This window comes from Macaca nemestrina, chromosome X, assembly GCF_043159975.1.
Source record: "Macaca nemestrina isolate mMacNem1 chromosome X, mMacNem.hap1, whole genome shotgun sequence".
NCBI lineage: Eukaryota > Metazoa > Chordata > Mammalia > Primates > Cercopithecidae > Macaca > Macaca nemestrina.
Genome location: NC_092145.1, coordinates 105,519,494 through 105,542,250, shown reverse-complemented (window position 1 = coordinate 105,542,250; position 22,757 = coordinate 105,519,494). Strand labels below are relative to the sequence as shown.

Below are 22,757 nucleotides of genomic sequence, written 5' to 3'. Positions count from 1 at the left end.
GATGAGCGAACTCTGAAACTCTCCCCCGAAAACTAACTTTATTTTTAACATTGTATAAAGAAGCTCAAGCCCAAGGATGTTCTCAAAAACTACAAGTTCACTTAACTAAGAGCAACATAGGCCAGCTCGTTTATCAGAGAGAACAAGAGAGAGAGGGACAGGTAAGAAGAGCCCTTCTGGGGTATGAAGAATCCTGAAAGACTTACCTCTCAAACTACTATAATGGATAGAACAACTACATAGAAGATCAACAACAGGGAAATAGAGGACTTCAACACAAAGTAGTAATAACGAACATCTGTAAAACACTCCATCCCCAAACAGCAGACTATACATTTTTTCCAAAGTGTACATCAAACATTCTCCAAGACAGACAATATTCTAGGCCATAAAACAAGCTTCAATAAATTTGGAAGGATGGAAATCATATAAGACATGTTCTCCATCATAATGGAGTAAAATTAAAAACTAATAACAGAGACAACTTTGGGAAATTCACAAATATGGGAACCTAAAGGAAACAGAAGAAAGGATATAATAAGGATTAGAGGTGAAAATAATAAAACGGAGAAGAGGAAAACATTAGAAAAAAATCAACAAAATCAAAAGTTGGTTATTTGAAAAAATTAACAAACTTGACAAACCTTCAGTGAGACTAGCCAAGAAAAAAAAGAGAAAACTCAAATTAGTAAATTCAGGGAAAAAAGAGACATTACTACTGACTTTATGAAAATAAAAAGAATTATAAGGGAATATTATGAACAATCATAAATGTATGCCAACACAATAAATGCCTTAGGTGAAATAGACAAATTATTAGAATGATACAAACTCTCAAAACTGACTAAAAAATAAATGAAATCTAAATAGATCTATAACAAGGGATTGAATAAGTACTGAAAAACCTTGCCACAAAGTAAAGTCCAGGATTAGATGGTTTCACTGGTGAATTCTAGCAAACATTTAAAGAATAATACAATTCTTCAAAAGCTCTTTCAAAAAGTAGAAGAGGAAGAAGCACTTTCCAACTCATTCCATGAGGCCAGTATTTCTGTGCTACCAAAGTTAGGCACATATATTAGAAGAAAAGAAAATTATAGACCAATAGCTGTTATGAATATGGATGTAAAAATCCCCACAAAATACTAGCAAACTGAACTCAGGAATGTATAAAAGGATTTATATGTATATATTAGATATATGTATATATTATAATACTTTATACATCACAATCAAGTTAGATTTATTATAGGAATGCAAGCTTGATTAACCTTTGAAAATCAATGCAATAGACCACATCAATAGAATTAAGGACAAAAACCATATGATCATCATAATAGGCACAGATAAAGCATTGGGAAATTAAATATCCCTTCGTGATAAAACCAACAACAAATTAAGACTAGAAGGAAATAATAAAAGACACCAATGAAAAACCCACAGCGACTATCACACTTAATGATGAAAGACTGAATGTTTCCCCCATCCCCCCTGACAAGATCAGTAACAAGAGAAGGATGTCTGTTTTCATCTCATCTTTTCAACATTCTAGTAGAGGTTATAGCAAAGGTAATTAGGTAAGAAAAAGAAAATAAAAGGCATCCAGATTGGAAAGGAAGAGATGAAATTATTTCTATTTGTAGATAACATAATCTTGTATATAGAAAATCCCAAGGAATGCACTAAAAAACACTATTGGACCTAATAAATGAGTCCAGAAATGTTGCAGAATATAAGATCAATATACAAAAATCAATTACATTTATATAAAGTAGCCATGAGCAAACAAAATGAAATTAAGTAAAGCAATTCTATTTATAATAGCATCAAAACAATAAAATGCTTAAAAGAATACTTTAAAAAATGTAAAACACTCTGAAAACTACAAAACAATGCTTAAAATAAAGACCTAAGTAAATGCAACAACATCTCATGTTCAGGGACCTAAAACTTACTATTGTTAAGATGGTAATATTCCCTAACTAATCTATAGATTAAATGCAGCCTCTGTCAAAGTGCCAGCTTAATTCTTTGCAGAAATTAATAAATTGGTCTTAAAATTTATATGGAAATGCAGAGGACCTAGAATAGCCAAAACAATCTTGAAAACAATCTGAAAAAGAACAAAAATAGAAGACATGCTTCCCAATTTCAAGATTTATTAAAAACTACAGTAATCAAGAATGTGTGGTACTGGTATAAGGACAGAGATACATAAACACCAATGGAATAGAACTGAGAGCCCAGAAGTAAACCCTTCAACTTATTATAGTCACCTGATTTTCATCAAAGGTGCCAAGACAATTAAGTAGGGGAAAAAAGAGTCTTCAAAAAATGCTGCTAGGACAACTGGATATCTACATGCAAAAGAATGAAGCTGGATTCCCATCTCACACCACATGCAAATATTAACTCAGAATAAATTTAAAAACCTAAATGTAAGAACTAAGACTATAAAACTCTTAGAAAAAAGCCTAGGCATAAATCTTTGTGACTTCGCATGCTACAACATGGATTAACCTTGAAAACATCATGCCCAAAGAAATGAGCCAGATACAAAAGGCCACATATTGTATGACTCCCCTTATATAAAATGTCCAGAATAGGCAAATCCTTAGAGACTGAAAGTAGATTACTGGTTGCCAGGGGCTAAGGGGAGGGGGTCATCTGGAGTGAGTCTACAGTATGGAACTCCTTTTTGGCATAAAGAAAATGTTCTGGAATTAGTGGTGATGGTTACACAACTATGTGAATATACTCAAAACCACTGCCTGTATACTTCAAAATGGTGAATTTTATGGTATGTGAATTATATCTCTATCAAAAACAATTTTTTTAAAATGTAGGAAAACACATACCAGGCAAATATTAAGCTAAATAAAGCTAATAGGTATATTAGCTAGTAGGTATATTAATATGAGAAAAAAGATTGATTATAGGGCAAAAACATCAATGATACCAAATTACCAGGTATTACCAGAGTTAATAATTTCCTTACATGGTGATAAAATATTCAATTCACAAGGAAGATATAGCAATTCTAAATCTGTTTGTAACTACGAACTTTCAAGACTGACAGAAATACAAGGAGACATTAACAAATTTTCCATATCAACAGGCAGCCAAAACCCCAGAAGAATATAGAACATTTGAGCCAGATTAACAAACACAACTTAATCGAGGTATATAGTACACTAAACACAACTGTAAAATGCACATTCTTTTCAAGTGCTCATGGAACATTTACCAGAATTTTCCATAAGTTGGTCCATAAAGCAAGTATCAACAGACTTCAAAGAACTGAAATAATACAAAGTTTGTTCTCTGACTAGAATGGAATTAAAATGGAAATGACAAGAGCACTGATCTATCAAAACAGAAGCTGGTCCAAGGGCTGGCACCAAGTACTGGAGACCTCCTGCTGTGGTAAGCATTAATCCTTTAGTTGCTAGATGATAATCAGTAGGTCTTGGCTGTCCTGGGAAAGGAATTGAGGTGGCCAGGGTAGCTGGGTAAGTGTCAGAGAGACTAAAAAAGCCTGGGACAGTGCCTATTTATAAAATGGACTAGAAATATTTTGAAAATTCATATGGCCATATGATTGTGAATCTGTGGAATATCAGCCCTGTTTAGTAGGCCAATTATAGCATTGGATACTTAAATTAGAAAAGAAGAAAGTCTGAAAATGAATGAGCTGAGCAGCATGCAACCCTACTAGTTAAAAAAGAGCAACAGAATGAATCCAAAGAAAGTAGGAGAAACAGAATAATGATGAAAAACTAGTTAAATAGAAAATAAAGATAACAGAAAGGATCAAAAGGTCAAAAGTTGATTATTTTAGAAGAATTATAAAAGTGTCAAACTTATAGCAAGATTGATTGAGAAGGTGCAAATAAACAATATGACAAAAGAGAAGCTATAACTACAAATGCAACAGAGATTTTAAAAAGATACAAAGATAAGAACTTCACACAAAATAAATTTGAAAACTGATGTGAAGTAGAAAAATTCCTAGAAAACCATGACTTAGGAAAGCTTAAGAAAGCTGACTTTAGTGGAAATAGCAAACTGAAAGGATTCTATAACTGATAAAAGAGATTGTATCCATTAAAATATTAAAGGAGACACCAGGTCCAAATGGTTTTACCTGGAAATGCTGCCAGGTAAAATATTTGAGGAATGGCTAGTTCTGCAGACAACCTCTGTCAGAGGACAGAATGAAAGGTTTTTTTTAATTCTGATTTTATGAGGTTACTATAATCTTGACACTCTTGGAAAAATTACAGGCCAATCTCTTTCCTGAGTAAAATGCTAAAATCCTAAACAAAATATTAGTGAAAGAAATTCAGAAGTTTTTATTTATCCCAGGACTGCAAGATTATTTCAACACAAGAAAAACTCTAATGTAATGTACCACATTAATGGGTTAAAATAGAAAATTAATGTCATTTCATTGAATACAGAAACATGTTTAATAAAATTCAACATTCACTCATGCTTTAAAAATTGTATTGGCAAACTCAGAATACACAGGAACCTCTTTAACCTATTAAATGATATCTACCAAAAAAACTATAGCAAATTTACTCAATGGTGAAACTTAAAATCGGGATCAGCATAAGAATACACACTACTAACATTTCTTTTCAACATGTACTGCACATCTCGTGTGTGTGTATTAAAGGTGGGAGGTCTTAGCAGTGTAATAATATAAGAAAATGATAAAAATAAGGATTGTGGGGAAAATGAAAGCTATCATTTACATACAAATTATCAAAACTCATAAGAAAGTTTAGCAGGTTTGCTAGTTACAAATTCATTACATGAAAAACAAGTACAGTTGTATACATTAGCAACATACTGCTATAAAATTTAATTTTCTAAAAAGGTACTATTTAACATAGCAACAAAAAATAAGTCAAAAATCTTACAATGGCATGCAAGCCTTTTATGGATTAAATTATAAAACTTCACTCAACATGAAAAAGTCTGAATACATGGAGTGATATACCATGTTTAGGGAAGACTCAACATCACAAAGATGGCAACTCTCCTCAAATTGATTAGATTTACAGATTGAATGTAATTTCCATCAAAATCCCAAAAGTTCTCTCTCTCTCTCTCTCTCTCTCTCTCTCTCTCTCTCTCTCTCTCGTGTGTGTCTGTGTGTGTGTGTGCATGTGTGTGTGTGTGTGTGTGTGTGTGTGTTTAACTTGGAAAGCTGATTCTAAAATTTATGGAGAAGAGCACTGGGCCAAGAATAGCCAAGACACTACATAAGAAGGACAAGATGGAGGGACTTGCTCTACCAGGATAAAGGTACAAGAATGCCCATTGGATTATTGTTCATAATCAAAAATTAGAAACTACTCAAATGCTCAACAATAGTAAGATGGATAAATAAACTGTGGGATATTCACAAGGGGAATAAACAAACTACAACTGCTTGCAACAATAACATGGGTGGTTCACATAAACATAATGTTGCATGAGAAAAGAATATGCACAGCTGTTCAAGTACTTTACATGTTAATGTATTTAATCTTCAGAATAACATTAAGTGACTGTGTGTCTTCTAGAGAGGATGCTCCAAGAAAAAGGTGATTCAGACCTTACAGGGACAAATAGACTGGCCTCCCTAGCAAGAGGTGAACCAGACATTGCCCAGACTTGGCAACCACTATCTAAGTTTTTTTGCATCTATGGTCTGATAAAATTTAGTCAGATATTAATGAATGACTGTCTTGTGCACACAGAGCCCCATTTTTGGCTATGGCGAGTGGTAGAGTGGAAGTAGCACAGAGTGACCATTTATTGAATGACCACTTACATCTACTATGTGCCAGGATCAGGGCCTGATGTTGAGGATATGATGGTAAATAAGACCACACACCCACTTTCTTGTTTAAACAACAAGAACAATAAGAATTAGGATAATTAACAATTACTGAGTGTGTACTATGTGCTGGACACTCTTCTAAGCATGTCATAGGCTTCAGCTCATCTAATCTTCACAACTACACTGTTATTAACTTCCTTTTACAGGTGAGGAAACAGAGAAGCCCAGAGAGGTTAAAAGAGTTGTCCAAGGTCACAGACACAGGGGGAGACAGAGCTGAGACTCAAACCTAAGCAGTCTGGATCCAGAACCTCTGAATCAGTGAATTACTCCCAATAACACTGGGTCATAGGCATTAATTCTGTTTTATAGCTGAGGGAAGTGACGCTCCAAACTAAAGTGAGCACGTATTTATTTTTCATCTTCTATTTGATAGAGACTATATTAGATGATTTATGTATATTATCTCTCCAACTTGAAAGACACAGTTCCCAGGACTATAAGCATTCTAGCTCTGGAGGACCCGTGTATGCAGAGAATGGCTTGCTTGTCAACTAAACAGCCCCTTGGAAAAGGCCAAGAGTGGCTGGCTGGGTGAGGGTACCTCTCAGTCTCCAGGCTCCTAGATCTCCAGTTGAGTGAGTGTGAGAGCTGGTGGAGATAAGAAAGAGAGAGAACAGGAGCCTAGTCTTTTTTGTCTCTCTTCCTCCACCCACACCCTACATCCTGTATATTATAACTATATTTAACATTCTATATGCTCCTGGATCCTCTAAGCAACTACTGCTACCCCCAATATCTCTGAGCCTGGGCCGCCTCTAGCATTAGCAGAGTGGAAACTTGGTTAGCTGGCCTTTGGGGTGTCTGAGTCCCACAGTCCACAGCTGCCTTATCTTTTTTTTTTTTTTTTTTTTTTTTTTTTGAGACGGAGTCTCGCTCTGTCGCCCAGGCTGGAGTGCAGTGGCTCAATCTCGGCTCACTGCAAGCTCCGCCTCCCGGGTTCACGCCATTCTCCTGCCTCAGCCTCCCGAGTAGCTGGGACTACAGGCGCCCGCCCCTGCGCCCGGCTAATTTTTTCTATTTTTAGTAGAGACGGGGTTTCACCATGGTCTCGATCTCCTGACCTTGTGATCCGCCCACCCCGGCCTCCCAAAGTGCTGGGATTACAGGCGTGAGCCACCACGCCCGGCCCAGCTGCCTTATCTTAACCCACCTTATGGCCATTCAGGCTACAATCCCTGGGCTGGATGCACCTTGGTCCACCACTGTCGCCTGTTATCTATGGGAAATGGGTATACTCGTTTCTTTTTAAATACGTACAGGTTTTGTTTACTTTTCTTTTGCCCTTGATCTTTCTTAAATTTCCAAAGTGAGCACCACACCAGTGGGCTGGCCCTGAGAGACTGTCTCTCTCAAATTCCTAGAGCAGCAAGGAGGTCCATATGTGCCAGAGAGCCAACATTGGAGACAGGACATGAAGTGTTTCCCAACCTAGGCAGGTAGAGACTCAGAAAAGGCCTGAGAAAGGAGAGGAGCAATACTGACCAGTGACATGGCACTGTTGTGTACGCAGCACCTGTCCCCTGAGAGATGATGCCAGGAGCCATCACCTTATTTCACCCAGGCACTATCAGTCAGACAAGACCAACTCCCAGACACTTCACAGAAGTCACCAAAATGAAACATACTAGGCTATCACTGAACAGTCCTGAACTAGAAATCTTAAATTCTACACAAGAAACATTCCAAACAAGCTCTGCCTAAGAAATGAAAAGTTCCTAAAGATCTCTCTGATTAAGATGGTCTTAACCTAATCCTCCTTCTCTGTCTTCATCTCTTTCTTTCCGGTTGTCTTCTCTCTCATTCTTTCCTCACCTTTTTGACACTAGCCTCTATTTCATCCAGTTGTTCATCTACTCCAACTTTTAGGTTGAGGTGGGAGTGTACGTTAAGGGGAGGTGCATCCTTTGCTCTTCTACACCCACTCTACCACCACCACCTTGAAACCCACGGAAGTAAACCCCACTTACAGCCCCTTCTCCGATGCAGCCTGCTGCTGCCGCTGCTGTGTGGAATCCAGATCTTCTGCAACCTGGTTTGGGTGAGCTCTCCCATCTCTGGAGACATCTTAGGAGTCGCAGCTAATGACATCACTGCCCACAAGGTACCCGGCCTCACTTCCTATCTTACTAGCTGTCTTTTCCCTCACTGTGGTTACAGCAGCAGGTGGACAGAGCGGACGGGGGGTGCACTGGGTTTCTAAGCCCTCTCAAAGTCTGTCTTCAGTCCCTTCTCCTCTTTCCTCTGGTCCTAGCCTGCCTCTGCTCCTGTATTACTAGGGGTATTGGGTGCAGAGAGCAAGAGGTTGGGCAGAGGTCAGGAGAGGCCTCTGAACTCCAAGGGCTGTGTACATAGGAGGTAAGTTGGAGCCCAACAAGGAAGGCAGCCAGCAACACAGTCCAGGTCTGACCAGTCACTTCCCTCCAATGAAGACAAGACTAATAGAGTATGCAAATAAAAGACCAAAGATCATGTGCTTACAGCCTGTGTGGGGTAGAGAGGCAAAGGTGATGGAGGTAGGTCTCAGCGGCTTTCCCAGCTTTGAAATTAAAAAATGGACCTAAGTAGAATGTCAAGCTCCAACCCAGAAATCAAGATTTACATCAGAAATGCAAGGTTCCCAAGGACAAAAACACAAACACAAAGTCCCTACTGGGGAATGCAGTGTTTTGAGCTGGCAATTAGAGGCCCAAACTGGACATGGAAGGTCCATTACTTCTCTGCTTCTCCGACCCAAAATGGCCTTGCATCCCTTGTCTTCTCTGGATTCTGCTGCCTTCCTTGCCACAGGGCCTCTCCCACCTGAAATGTGCTGCCTGGGGCACTCTTGAAGAGATGGGCACTATCTGATCATCTTTCTACTCTCTCCAGCCAAGGGCTAAATAAATAGGAGTAAACTGACACCTTTGGAAGAGTGCAGCCATTGCCTGGGGCTGGAGGTGGGGGAATGGTAAGCTCTGCCCACATGGCTGTTAGCCACCGTCAGATCCCCTAAGGAGAATGACATTGGCATCATGAACTGATAGAAAATTTCACTAAAGTTCCTCATGCCAAGCCATTAGGATGGAGATTTAAGAGGGTGGAGGCTGCAGCAGGGAGCAAAGAGCAATGGCCTCAAAGTAGGACAAGTCCACAGGCCAGAGCCATCCAGCCCAGATGACTCACCCTCACCTGCCCCCTCTCTCCCTCCCCTGACACGTTGTTTTGAGGCTTTTATGTGTAGAACTCATAGAACTGCACAGCTTGCCTGGAAGATGCGCAAGTGTGCTCTTACTTCACTCTTCTGCAACCTTCCCACCCCCAGTGAACCTTCAATGATTGGCTACGAGGAAGCTCAACTTTCTTCCACTGAGCTGGGCTACACAAGGGCAATCTCTTGGGGACAGAAATTTCCAATCCCTGCCCTCAGATGCTCTCAGTTCCACTTTGCCTTTTAAGAAGTTCCCTAAAATACATTTGCAAGCCTTAGTCTACACAAGGGTCAGATTTCCTCCAGTTGTTGTGTATAAATCATACCAAACTTTTAATACATTCCAGAGCCCACCTATCTAAATGAATCAACTGAGACAGCAGATTATGATGGTTAAGAGCAATAGGCTCTAGAGCCATATTTCTTGAGTGGAATCCTACCTCTGCCCCTTGTTGGCTATGAGACAATGAGCAGAAGACTAAACTTTTCAGTGCTTCAGTTTTCTTATCTGGAACATGGCAATGATAGGAGTACCTACCCTCCTTAGGATTGTTGAAGATTCAATGTGTTAAAAAATGTAAAGCAATCTGGGAAATGTTAAAAATATATTATCTAACACTGTTACTCCCTTTGGGAGGTAAATGATAAGACACCTCTTTGACTAACCTGAAACTTCTACTGTAATGCTGACCATACAGAAAACCCTCAGTTAAGGAAACTTACAATATTATGGCAAAGGTTTAACATTTATAATATGCAAAGAGCTCCTGCAAATCAATTAGAAGGATGAATTTGGTTTTACTCTTTTGATTTTGTGTAAAGACTTGTGAGATCATTTCATCTCACCCTCTCAGGTAAGAAAACTGAGATCTAGAAATATTTTTCTAGAAATATCCTAAGGTCATGTAGCAAATCAGTGGCCAAGTCAGGAATAGAACACTAGGGACCTAATTTCTCCCAGGCCAGGGCTTTTCTTTAATTAATCAAACACGCCTGATCTAAGAATGTGGTCTTACAGGTTAGCTCAGAACCTCTAGAGTCTCAGAACTAGACTTTGTAAGAGATACAACTCTTTTAATTCTAATAAATTTCCTAACTGGTATAAATCTGTTAATATTAATAATCTTAATTATAACCCTTTCCCTGTATGTTTTCCATTGCCCACAAAGCAACAACATATCCCTTATCTCATTTGATCCTTACAAACATCCTTGTTAGCCTTACAGGGAAACTGAGGTCTGGGGAGGGGAAGTGGCATGTTCAAGGTAATCTAGCTGGTCACATGAACGTCTCTTCTATGTTTACAATTTTGTCCCCATGACCCTGCCAACAGGCAGAAGGACAATTTTAGCAGCAGGAAATCTGAGATAGGAAGCTGGCAGGCTTTTGACAAAGTCTGAAAGGGTAAACCTGGGGTCCAGGCTCTAAAACCTAACTTAAACTTGCCTGGAATTAGCTATGAGATTCCTCACTGTTACCAATTCTGATCCCAGAAGCAGGAGACCAAAACAAGCTTTATGGAAAGACCTCAACTTGGCACTCAAGACTTCTCAATCAAGCTTCAGCCTACCTGTCCAGCCATGTCTCTCCTTAGATCTCCATCCTTAAACTTCACTGGCTGACTCACTGGGCCCCAAAATACATGGTGTGTTTTCTTGTTTCTTGGCCTTTGCTCAGCCCGAAATGCTATTTTTTCTCCTTCTATTCCCAACACATTCTGACCCATTTTTCAAGGTCTGGTTTGATGTTCACTTCCTTTGGGAAGTGACCCCTGTATCCTTGGGACAGGCCTTGTCTTTGGTTCTTATATTGCCCACCTGCTCCTATCTGAGCAAGTATCCACCAGTATTTTCCTGGTCTGCTTCCCCACTAGACTGTGAACTCCTTGAGGATGGAGACTAGATCTCAGTGATCTGTAATTTGTGTTTCCAGTGTCCAATTCAGGCCCTGGCACAAAGGACAGAGGAGACACTTGCTTATTGTGTTTGTGCAGTCTACATCTCTCTGCCCTAGATGAGATGAACTTGTGGACAACTAATCCTAGTTCAACAAGGTAAATATTATAACAGAGAGCTGTGCAGGGAATTGGATGGGAGAACTAACTTGTCTGAGGTAGGAGGTGGCATCTAGAAAGGTTTCTCTACCTTGAATGGGACAGAAACAGATAAACACAAGAATTAAGTCCTCTCTGAAAAGGGCCAATGAACTCGTGGCAGAGAAAGGGTTCAGTCAGTACCAGATTCTCATTCAAGACCAAGCTCTGACCTGCAGCTCTTGGTCTAAAATTCTATAATGGGGCTATCTCTAGGGAAGAAAAGATTACAATGTGATTTCCCAAGGCCTCCAGATCCTGACCCTGTACCCCTCCCAAAGTATAGGGCATGTGTATGGGGGGAGAATCCTATGTAAAGGAGCATATGACAGTGCTGATGGATAATAAAGTCATGAATGGGGTCTCCCTATTGGTAGCTCTCAGACTGTTTGGGTATGAATGCATTTGTGGAGAATGAAGGCATGAGGGGAGATCGACCACACACTTACAAGCTAGGTGCATGTATATGAGTGTCAGGCCTTCTGTGACAGGAGTCTATGATCCCCTTCCTTCTCAGCCACTGTCCTGGCCCACCATCTCTCCACTATTTTCGGCCTCATGCCTGGGCCCCAAACCTCACTGAATCCTAGTCCTGGAAGCGGCTCTCCACAGATCATAGTCGCACAGGGAGAAGAGCAGCTGGAGGGTTTTGGGTGGGATTGCTTGTGGAGCCTATATAAAAAAGCAAGATCACTACTCTTAGAGGGAGGAAGTCCCGAAATGTCTCCAAAGAGCTTTGGTTTCTGCCTTTCCACCCTTCTTGATCGTGACAGCCCTCTGAGGAACATTGGCTAGAGACTCTGATTTCCATTTTACTGAGGAGGCTACTGATGCCCAGAGAAGCTAGAGAGTTTGTTCAAAGCCCACAGCAAATCAACCCTACTTTACACATCAGTGGGGAGGTAAGAGCTATAATCTCAATCACTCAGTTCATTCAAAACCACACCAGAACAAGTTAGAGAGACTTTCACAGGTGCTAGGGAATTGCCCTGGGGGCCAGGGTCCCACAAAGGCCAGAATGGATTTTTAAAAATATACAGATATATAAATAGGTTACATATAATCTTTTCCCCCACTTTCCCATGCCCTTTAATGCACACGTCAACCAACCATCTACGCAAAGAAAATTTTTCAGAGGGCCTGAAGAATGGATGTGGATTTGTGTAACTCCTGCCTACGTTCCCTTCTTTCTCACCTACCTTTTATTCTAGAGGTTTTTTCTTCCATTGCTAATTATCCAACACTCGGCTGTCTTGCATTTACAGACCCCTAAGGCAGGTCCAGTGGGTGGCATCAAAGAGGAAGCCTGGAGGTGTTCGTTGGTTCCCTGAGAAGGCTGAGGATGTACCCTTGTTAAGTGGGGGGAGTGTATGTGCTCTGTTGAAATATTAGCTGTTGTAGTTGCCAAAGAAGTTCCTGAGCCACCCGAAGCCTTTTCTCTTCAGTCCAACCATGTGTTCACCTTGCCCCAAAGGTCAGAACTAATATTAACAAGCCATTGCAGAATAGGGAAATTAAAACCAGCTATGGAGACAGGCAAGTTCTGGATTTTGCTGGGGCTGAGTTTCAGATTGGTCTTCAGTGTAAATGGGCATAATCTCTTACTGGAAAGCAATCTGACAATATGAAGCAAGAGCAATAAAAATGTTCATTTCCTTTGTCCTAGTTGTCACGTTCATGGGAGTCAATCCTGAGTCAACAACCCCCAAAGCATGAAAAAGCTTAGGACACACAAATTTTATTTTAATCACAGAGCTATTTTCTGATAGCAACAACTGGTAAATTTAAGTCCTCCAGGAGGAAAAGCAGTTTACTGCGTCTTTGCTGTAACCATTGAGGACGATGGCTCTAACGCTTAAATTCTGGGGGAAAAATAATTATGCTGCAATTCTGGGTGAGGAACCTAAAGATGCATCGTTATGCTTTTCCCTGGACATTGGGCATATCCATTATTTCTATTTTTTGTGCTCTCAAAAACAAGCCATGAACCTGTTGATGCTCTTGCTATTATTCTTTGTTCATTCATTCACCTGACAAATATCTATTGCTTCCCAATATATACTGTGTCCAGTATTAGGGGATGGGCTAACAAGATGAACCAGACATGGTCATTGTTCTCAAGCTGCTGGCAGTCTAGTGGCAGCAGAAATAGAAGTCAATGACAGCTGTGTATTATAAGTACTGTGACAGAATGGACCATAGGGTGCCGTGGGGCCCCAGAGGAAAAGACTTAACTGGGGTGGTGTGTGGTCAGTAAAAACACTCAGAAAAGTAATCCTTGAGCTAATTAACATAAGGTTTGAATCCTGGCTCTACTACTTCAGTGTAAGAGAGACTGAACTGTGAGAATGAAGTGAATTCACTCGACGTCTCTAACTTAGACTCAATGCCCCAAACAGGGCTGTCCTGAGAATTAAATGCGATAACATATACAGAAGAGCCATGGATGCATCCGGAGACAGTGCTGCTCACGAGCTTACATTTCCTGGGCCTCGATTTCACTTATCTGAGAAACAGAACCAAGAGTAAGGATGTGCCCGGCTACATCCTTCGGAATGTTAAGAGCCAAGACAAATAAAAGCTACAGGGCAGGCTTGAGACAGCTTCCTCCTCCTCCCCTCTGCCCCAATAAAGCCAAAGGCCCTCCTCCTAAGTCTTATCTCAGTGGAGCGACTCTTACTGCTCCCTCCTCCAACCACGAACCTCCCTTTGCCCCGTTCAACGCGAGTACTTAGCGCCAGCTACTCCTGGGGCGCAAGCGCGGCAGCCATCTGTGCACTTAGGTGGGCGGTCCGTCGCACTGAGGGCGGGGCTTTGGCTGCTGAGCAGTTCCGCCCAGGGTCGCCTACAAAGTGGCAAAATCCCGTTTGTAAGTAACCGGACGCACCACGTGGACTTCTGAGTAGAGGAAAAACGTACTGAGACTCAGGTGTCCGAGCGGAAGGCGCGGGAGCCCAACTGGAAACTCCTCTCGCCATTCATTGCCCCTAGGCTTCCGCTCTGCTTCTTTCACGTCCACCCAGTTCTTCCTCCCGCCAATGAGAACTGAGGAAGTTGAAGCCCCCGCCCGACGTGCGTCAGGCGCTCTTGTGGTACGCACGAGAGCGCCTGCGCAAACGCACGCGGGAGGCGGGCCTGGCCAACTTCGGAACAGCGAGCTGTTCGCTCGCGCCTAGTTTGGCGCGGGCTGGGAGGTGTTCCAGCCCGTTAAGATGTTGCGCGTGGTGAGCTGGAACATCAATGGGATTCGGAGACCCGTGCAAGGGGTGGCAAATCAGGAACCCAGCAACTGTGCCGCCGTGGCCGTGGGGCGCATTTTGGACGAGCTGGATGCCGATATCGTCTGTCTCCAGGAAACCAAAGTGACCAGTGAGCGCTCTGGATTCCAGGATCCCTGCATACTTTTTCTTTCCCGCTAACTTTTGCCCCCTGTCCCATGTAATTTTACTTTCCCAGTTTCCTATTCTTAGAGTCCTGCCCTTAGACCCAGGTCTCTTCCCTATTAAACTCCCATTTCCCACCCTAGCTAGATCCCCAGTTGCACTCCATTTCCTGTCTTCAGCAAACTAGCTCCTTCTCGAAACCCCATATCTAGTCAGATTCCCACTCATTCTCTGGCCCCAAACTCAGTCCCCTGAATTTCCTCCTTCCATACGCTGTCCATCTCCCCGCCACCAAGTCAAACCTCCGAATTCTTCATCCTTGCCCCAAGCTCAGATCCTCTAATTCCCACCCCACCTTTGACCCCAGCTCAGTCTTTCTAATTGCCTCCTTTTCACACCTCCACCTCAGAACCCCGTACCCCTTATCTATCCCCATCTCTCCTCCCAGCTGAAAGTCCCTAATTCCCACCTTATTTCCCACCCCAAGCTTAGATGTCCTCTTATTTCTTCACCCTTCTATCTCCCCTCAGAATCCCCTAATTCCTTTTCCTTCTATCCCCAGTTCAGATCCCCTAATTCCCTCTCTCTTACCTCTCACCCTTAGCTCAGATTCCCACTGTCCTCTCATATGTCCATCCCCACCCCCAGCTCCCTCCCATCGTCCAGACCCCCAGGCTTAGCTCTGATTCTTTCCCTCTCCCACCTAATTCTCCACCTCCACTTCATAGTCTCTAACCACCCCCGCCAGACTTCTAATTCTGATATCATTTTCCTCTCTGACATTTCCCATCTTTCTAGGTCTTCCTCTACTCATAGATACTTCATTCCCGTCACCCCCAACTCCGGCTCTGATGTGTGCAAGGAATTAGCCTACAACTGTAATTCCAGGCCTTTGTGTTTCTCGGATGCTAGTTTTACCTCTGACTTAATCTTACATTTTTTTTTTTTCCCTAGGGGATGCACTGACAGAGCCCCTGGCTATCGTTGAGGGTTATAACTCCTATTTCAGCTTCAGCCGCAACCGTAGCGGCTATTCTGGTAAATGGGGCTTTCTGTGGACTTTAAATTAGTGATGGAGGCAGATGGGGAAAAGGGTTTCCAATATTTGATGAGAGGGTAATAAGAAATTTAGACATTTAGTTTACAGAGCTAAAGCTGCATAATAGTAAATTACGTGAAATATAATTTTTATGGATAGAATTATCCTACTGGACCTCAGAAGTACAGTAGTAGTGTGGTGCTTAATTGTGTGAACTGTGGAGCCAGAAGCCCAGGGTTTAAATTGTGGCTCATTTCCTAGCTGTGCACCCTCTGGCAAGTTACATTACCTCTTGGTGCCTCAGGTTCCTCAGCTAGAAAATGAGGATGATGTTTACCTTCTAGGTCTGTTACGAGGATTAAATTAATTAATCCATGTGATAGTAATAATTGCTAATACTTCTCGAGCACTCACCATGTATCAATGTAAAACACTTAGAACATTCTGTGGCTTTTTTAGATGCAGGAACTGAGACTCCAAGGTTTGAATAAGGTTCCCCAAGAACCACACTTTATGAAGATGACTTAGGTGACCTGTGTGGGGACAATTGGAGTGGGACAGGCTGTGCAACAGGGTATTGACTGCCAGGTCTGCTCAGAGTACCCTGTCTGTTCCCAGGTGTAGCCACCTTCTGTAAGGACAACGCTACCCCAGTGGCTGCTGAAGAAGGCCTGAGTGGCCTGTTTGCCACCCAGAATGGGAATGTTGGTTGCTATGGAAACATGGATGAGTTTACCCAAGAGGAACTCCGGGCTCTGGATAGTGAGGGCCGGGCCCTCCTCACACAGCATAAGATCCGGTAATAGCTCATATCTCCCTGCTACTGAGCACTGCTGGTGCTACTCTTTGAGTGTGAAGATTCTGAGGCTTGCCCTGTAAACATACATGCACCGTGGTGAAGTTCCCAAATTTGCCTTTCCTGATTTAGTCCTGGCTGGGCTGCTCAGTGTGTGACCCTGGCAAATTTTTCCCCCTCTGAGGCTTGAGTTTCCATCTCTACAGTGTGGGGCTGGCCTGGTGATCCAGCCCTTATTACCATAGACATCTCAAAAGCAACTTAGTGCTGAATTCACTGCCCCAGGTTTCTCTCTTTCTGGGTGTTCTCTTTGTGAATAGCAGCGCCATTACCTGGTGGTCATCCTTAGATGTCCGTCTCCCTGCCTTACCAGTAGTCAGTCCCCAAGTCCTGTGCATGCCAGCTCATTTGTGTCTCTTTAACCCCTTTCTTTTCCATCCCAGACAGTCACCAAATGGAAACCATGTGGTATGGGGAAGGGACAGAAGGGGAGGTTTGAAACTGACCCCTTTTGAAGGTTTCTCTTTTCTCCAGCACGTGGGAAGGGAAGGAGAGGATCTTGACCCTAATCAACGTGTACTGCCCCCATGCGGACCCTGGGAGGCCTGAGCGGCTAGTCTTTAAGATGCGCTTCTATCGTTTGCTGCAAATCCGAGCAGAAGCCCTCCTGGCGGCAGGCAGGTACTGCAAGCCTAGGCAGCAAGCCTTCCTTGAGTCGGTCCTGGGTGCCCAGCCCTGTGTTAAGCTCCATTGAAAGGGATATGGAACCTTTCCAAAGAACTCAGAGACAAAGGGATATTGTTTCTACCCCACAGAATAGTTTTAAGGGTGAAATGAGATGAGAATGATAAAGTTCCTGGAAGCAAAGGAAAGTCTTGTTCCAGGGAAGGACAGGAAAGTGAGGGTGGGTTAGAGCAATCAAGGGGAGGTGGTATTTGAGCTCACCTCCCCTTGATTGAAGGACAAGAAAAATGCCCATTAGGTACTGATCAGTGAGGCAGTCATGTCAAACATGGAGCACTGTCACCTTTGGAGATCAGAATTGGGTTGGTCAGATATGAAAGGCAGCAAGGTTGTGGTAAGATTGGAGAGGTAGGCTGCTATGAGTTGCTGTTGGCTAGGAAGCCTCAATATGGGAGGTGGCCTGTCTGAGCTCTTGGGCCCAGGAAAAAGTATACGAGCCAGGACTGCTGCACCCCTTTCTGACAATCCCATATTGTGTTTTTCAGCCATGTGATCATTCTGGGTGACCTGAATACAGCCCACCGCCCCATTGACCACTGGGACGCAGTCAACCTGGTAAGGCTACCTCTAGGTGCCTGGCCCCACTTGATTGATTCTGTTTGTCCAGCCAACCAATGCTGAGTTTTTGGCCCAGGGACAGCTTCCTTTATGGGAAAGTGGAGCTTGGTTTGCAATACTATTCTTATAGTACTGAGGATTGGTCATTTATTCAATAGACAATACTGACTCTGCCACATACTGAGGACTCAGGAGTCAGATCCAACTCTTGGCTCCTAGGAGCTCTCCAGCATGGTGGTGGGCTACAGACGCATGGCTGGCCAATTATAGGATGGTATTCTCAGAGCAGAGACACAGATGGCATCCCAGAAGGCTACGGGAGCTCAGAGATGGGAGTCCTAGGTGAGCTCAGACATCAGGACAGGCAGCTGAAAATGGCTGAATCTTAACAGACAAGTAGAACAGCTTTGAAGTAGCGAAGCATTTTAGCATGGGCAAAGGTTTCAAGGTGAGAATTTGCATTGTGTGCATGGGGAACCACAAGTCCCTTTCTTCTCAGTGACACGGGAAGGGAGGTGAGTGGCAGAAGGTGGGGCTGGAGAGTTGTTGGGGGTCAGATGTTTTCAAGGACTGTGAATTCCACATTGCCTTGGTCATTTCCTTAATACACTGTGTTTCTTGTTTATGAACTTTCAATACCTCTTGGTTACCTCTGTGATGCAGAGAAAACATCGAGACCTAGCATTCAAGGCTCTCCATGGACTGCGACCTGTCTGTATTTCCACCTTCAGTGTCCCTACACATTTTGTCCTCTCTAGACAGGTTGTCTCCTGTCGGCCTGTTGTAAAAGTTATTCTCATTCTGGCTTTTTTCACTGTGCCCTGAATTGGTGGAAATGACCCCCTCTCTGTCTTTTTGTTATATGAACCTCTTATCTCTAAGTCCCCCTAGGCCCATGGTTTTCAGCCCCTAACTGCATATTAGAACAAAAATATCAATATCTTAGCACTACTGCAGACTAATGAACTCAGAACTCTTGGGTGTGGGGCCAGGGTAGTGGCACGTTCTAAAAGCCCCCAGTGTGACTTTATCATGCAGCCAGGCTTGAGAACCACTGCCCTAGAATCTACAAGCCAGCTATCATCTTGGCTTGCCTTATGTCTCATGATGGGGGATCAGTGATTGATGTTGGCACAGTCCCACTCAGCACTGGGTTTGGCTTAGAGAAGGACCGTGGGAATACTCCTTGATTAATTTGCAGAAGAGCTACATAAATGTAGATATGGCTCCCAGCTGGGAAATGAGCAGAAGCGAGAGAATGGTGGTGGTGGTGTGGTGGGGAGCAGAGAGAATGCTACAAAGTGTGAGCCTTCAGTCCCTCCCTGCCTCATTCCTCTTACACATTTATTCAGTGTGTTCTTTCAGATTCCTGTGATAGCATCATACACCTTTATGCCTTCTCTACTTAGTTCAGAGGTAGCCTAGATCTCTCATGTATACCTCCTTCATTTTCTCCTCCAGGGAAAGAGAACTAATAGTGCCAGCTAAGATGACTTACAGTCTTTCCAAAATAGCAGAACATACCCACTTTCCACCAGGCTTGCTCTTTGAGTCTTGTCATTTCTCTAAATGGCACCATCATCCCCTTGGTTGCTTCAACTTAAAGCCTGGGAATTGTGCTAGTATTGTCTTTCTTTCTTACTCCGCTTCCCACATTCAGTTAGTCTGCAAGTACTGTTGATTCTAGCTATAAATCATCTCATAATTTCATGTTTCTGTCTCCTCTGGCACCCACCCTAGCCCAAGTGACCATCATCTTGCTTGTGTGACTATGGCAGCCATTTCCTGCTGGTATTCTGGTCTCAAGTCTGGTCTTCCCTCAAGTCTTTTGGGTATGCAGCACACTCCCTCCACACTCCCAGCACAGAGACTGTTCTTAAAGTTAGGAGCACCCTCCACCTAGGTTACTCTTGCTCAGCCCGCACACCTCCCCTCCAGATCACTTCTCGAAAGGAAGCCTCCTTGGTCCCCAGGAGTAGATCAGGTTCTTACTTTGTCCCTGGCATCATGCTTGGCACATAATAGGTATTCCATGAACATTCCTTGCATTGAATCAGTGGGTGGTTAGGTGGAGTGAATGGATGGACTGATGGATGATGGATTGGGGATCAGAGCCTAAGGAAGTATTCAGACCTGGATCCTTGCAGGTCCTCAGCTCAGAAGGTAGGAATGGTCATTGAGGGCTTTGACACAGTAGATAAACCAAATAGTGCCAGAGGGTTTAAAGGAAGAAGCTGACAGTCTTCCTAACTCTTAACCCCAGCCCTACTTCCTAGAGGCAAACACTTTTTTAACTTCCTGTTTTCCATCGTTTTAAAAAGCAGTTCTGGGAGTTGCTCTGATTAAACAAACTTTCAGATTTGCCATTGATGGACCAATGCAAGATAAATGCAAGCTTGTGCAGAGGGAAAAACAAGCATGGTCTTTTAAATCAGTAAGGATGAAAATCAGAATCCCAGCTCTGCCAATTCTGGACTGTGTGACCTTCAGCAGTAGTCCTCTTGGGACAACCAAATTTTCTTATTTGCAAAATGCAGCAGTTAGTCTAAGTCCCTTCCAGTTCTAGGTATCTAGTTCTGTCTCTCTCTCTTCCAACCCCCTTTCCTCCTCACCTAGGAATGCTTTGAAGAGGACCCAGGGCGCAAGTGGATGGACAGCTTGCTCAGTAACTTGGGGTGCCAGTCTGCCTCTCACGTAGGGCCCTTCATCGATAGCTACCGCTGCTTCCAACCAAAGCAGGAGGGGGCCTTCACCTGCTGGTCAGCAGTGACCGGCGCCCGCCATCTCAACTATGGCTCCCGGCTTGACTATGTGCTAGGGGACAGGACCCTGGTCATAGACACCTTTCAGGCTTCTTTCCTGCTGCCTGAGGTGATGGGCTCTGACCACTGCCCTGTGGGTGCAGTCTTGAGCGTGTCCTCTGTACCCGCAAAACAGTGCCCACCTCTGTGCACCCGCTTCCTCCCTGAGTTTGCAGGCACCCAGCTCAAGATCCTTCGCTTCCTAGTTCCTCTCGAACAAAGTCCTCTGTTGGAGCAGTCGGCGCTGCAGCACAACAGTCAAACCCGGGTACAGACGTGCCAAAACAAAGCCCAAGTGCACTCAACCAGGCCTCGGCCTAGTCAGGCTGGCTCTGGCAGAGGCCAGAAAAACCTGAAGAGCTACTTTCAGCCCTCCCCTAACTGTCCCCAAGCCTCTCCTGACATAAAACTGCCTAGCCCACCACTGATGAGCGCCCTCATGACCCCGAAGACTCCAGAAGAGGAGGCAGTGGCCAAAGTGGTGAAGGGGCGGGCCAAGGCTTCAGAAGCCAAAGATGAGAAGGAGGTACGGACCTCATTCTGGAAGTCTGTGCTGGCGGGGCCCTTGCGCACACCCCTCTGTGGGGGCCACAGGGAGCCATGTGTGATGCGTACTGTGAAGAAGCCAGGACCCAACCTGGGCCGCCGCTTCTATATGTGTGCTAGGCCCCGGGGTCCTCCCACTGACCCCTCCTCCCGGTGCAACTTCTTCCTCTGGAGCAGGCCCAGCTGAACCAATGGAGGCCTGGGGACGTCTGGCATAGTCACCCCTGCACGTGATCTGAGGCCAGCTCCCCTTCCCTGAGCTGCCTCCTGCTTCTCCCCGAAAGTCTCCTACCCTTCTCTTCCTCTTCTTAGCCCTCTCTTCCTCACTGACCTTCCTACCTAGCTCCTTGTTGGTGAGCTTTTTGCACCTTAATGCTGTGACCCAGCCCGCTACACCACTTTCCACCTTCCTGTCTGAAGTACACGGACACTGGCTGCCCCGGGAAGTTGTGTGATTTTAAATCACTTCTGTCTTTGCTGGAAAATGTATTTGTGCATAAATAAAGTCTGTGTATTTGTTTCAGGGTTTCACTTTGAGTGGACATTGTGAATGTACTCCATAAAGTTGAGTCAAAGAAGCTATCTCAATACTGGGTTTGCCAGCTGGCTGTAGCCCAATAATATAATTCCCAGGGAAAGGGGAGGAGGGAGGAGGGAATAGTGAGGAGTGAGGAGCAGTGCTCACCATAAAGAGTTCTCTGCTTAGTTGTAGGAGTTTACTGTACTGCTGCGGTTAAATCAGCAAGGGAGGTGGGCTATGTAGCCTTAAACCAGAGCTTTCCAACTAGTGTGCCCCACAGCTGCCCCAGTGGATTGCAGAGTTGAAAGAAATAGGGTCCTCAGCCCTCAGCATTGCCAGGCAGGGCCTGAGATCACACAAGTCTCAGGGAAGATCACTTGCTTAGCAAGTAGTATCATTAGTGCCCCTAAGTGTGCCATGGAAATGTTTCCCGTATACTGTGACCTGGAAAGTGGAAGCATTGCTTTGAACACAGTGCTTGCTCTAGCCAAGCCTCTTCTCACTTATGAAAATGGGACTGGTAGACTGGGCGCAGTGGCACACGCCTGTAATCCCAGCACTTTGGGAGGCCGAGGTGGGTGGATCACCTGAAGTCAGGAGTTCACAACCAGCCTAACATGGTGAAACCCTGTCTCTACTAAATACAAAAAAATTAGCTAGGTGTGGTGGCACGTGCCTGTAATCCAAGCTACCTAGGAGACTGAAACAGAATAGCTTGTACCTGTGAGGCGGAGGTTGCAGTGAGCTGAGATCGTGCTGTTTAACTCCAGCCTGGGCAACCAGCAAAATGAGGTCTCAAAAAAAAAAAAAAAAAAAAATGGACTGGTAAATCCTGTTCTGTGGGATGCCGTGGGAGGGAGAGAGGATAATGGATTGAGGAAGACATCCATATCCCCTTCTGGAAAATACCTCTGCTTTTGGGGAACCACTCCTTTCTAGGGAATTTGGTTAGGGCTGACTCATCTCCTGGCTTCAGGGGCTACCCTGGGCCCAGATTTCCAGGGCCCAGATTACCAGTGAAGAGTCAATCCCTGGATTTTTATTGAAACCATTGGAGAAGAGCCATTTCAAATAAATCTGCTTAGTATCCCAGCTCTGTGCAACTCACTGTGTAGATTTTGGGCATTTCTTTCCTCTTTCTCATTCTGTTTCCCTGTTGGTAAAATGGAATGGTGACCAACAAGTGACC

At 43.9% G+C, this 22,757-nt stretch overlaps 2 protein-coding genes and 1 long non-coding RNA gene across 8 annotated transcripts in view; 2 read left to right on the top strand and 1 right to left on the bottom strand.

Moving 5' to 3' along the window:
* Nucleotides 1-14,181, bottom strand: part of LOC105493771 (6-phosphofructo-2-kinase/fructose-2,6-biphosphatase 1) — a 57,077-nt gene extending 42,896 nt beyond the window's left edge. For 3 of the 5 annotated variants that reach the window (XM_011761647.3, XM_011761648.3, XM_011761650.3), the window contains exon 1: nucleotides 7,870-7,990. In XM_011761647.3, the coding sequence (XP_011759949.1) occupies nucleotides 7,870-7,990 (121 nt within the window). Of the gene's footprint in view, nucleotides 1-7,869; nucleotides 7,991-12,380; nucleotides 12,636-14,100 lie in introns of those variants that run through there. The other 2 variants (XM_071088922.1, XM_011761649.3) reach the window with 2 other exon arrangements.
* Nucleotides 3,332-8,003, top strand: LOC139360825 (uncharacterized). Its single transcript, XR_011618339.1, has 3 exons — nucleotides 3,332-3,426; nucleotides 5,222-5,319; nucleotides 7,889-8,003. It is a non-coding gene; the product is annotated as an uncharacterized lncRNA (long non-coding RNA).
* Nucleotides 14,182-14,290: 109 nt separating the features above from the next.
* On the top strand, nucleotides 14,291-21,579 carry LOC105493770 (apurinic/apyrimidinic endodeoxyribonuclease 2). Of its 2 annotated transcripts, XM_011761646.3 has the most exons (6): nucleotides 14,291-14,550; nucleotides 15,519-15,602; nucleotides 16,222-16,402; nucleotides 16,934-17,080; nucleotides 17,629-17,698; nucleotides 20,318-21,579. In XM_011761646.3, exons 1-6 carry the CDS (start codon nucleotides 14,394-14,396, stop codon nucleotides 21,233-21,235), a joined length of 1,557 nt encoding a protein of 518 aa, XP_011759948.2. In that variant the 5' UTR covers nucleotides 14,291-14,393; the 3' UTR covers nucleotides 21,236-21,579. The 2 variants fall into 2 exon arrangements, with proteins under 2 accessions (XP_011759948.2, XP_070945343.1); XM_071089242.1 differs by lacking the exon at nucleotides 16,222-16,402 and having other exon boundaries at nucleotides 14,328-14,550.
* The last annotated feature ends 1,178 nt before the right edge of the window (nucleotides 21,580-22,757 follow it).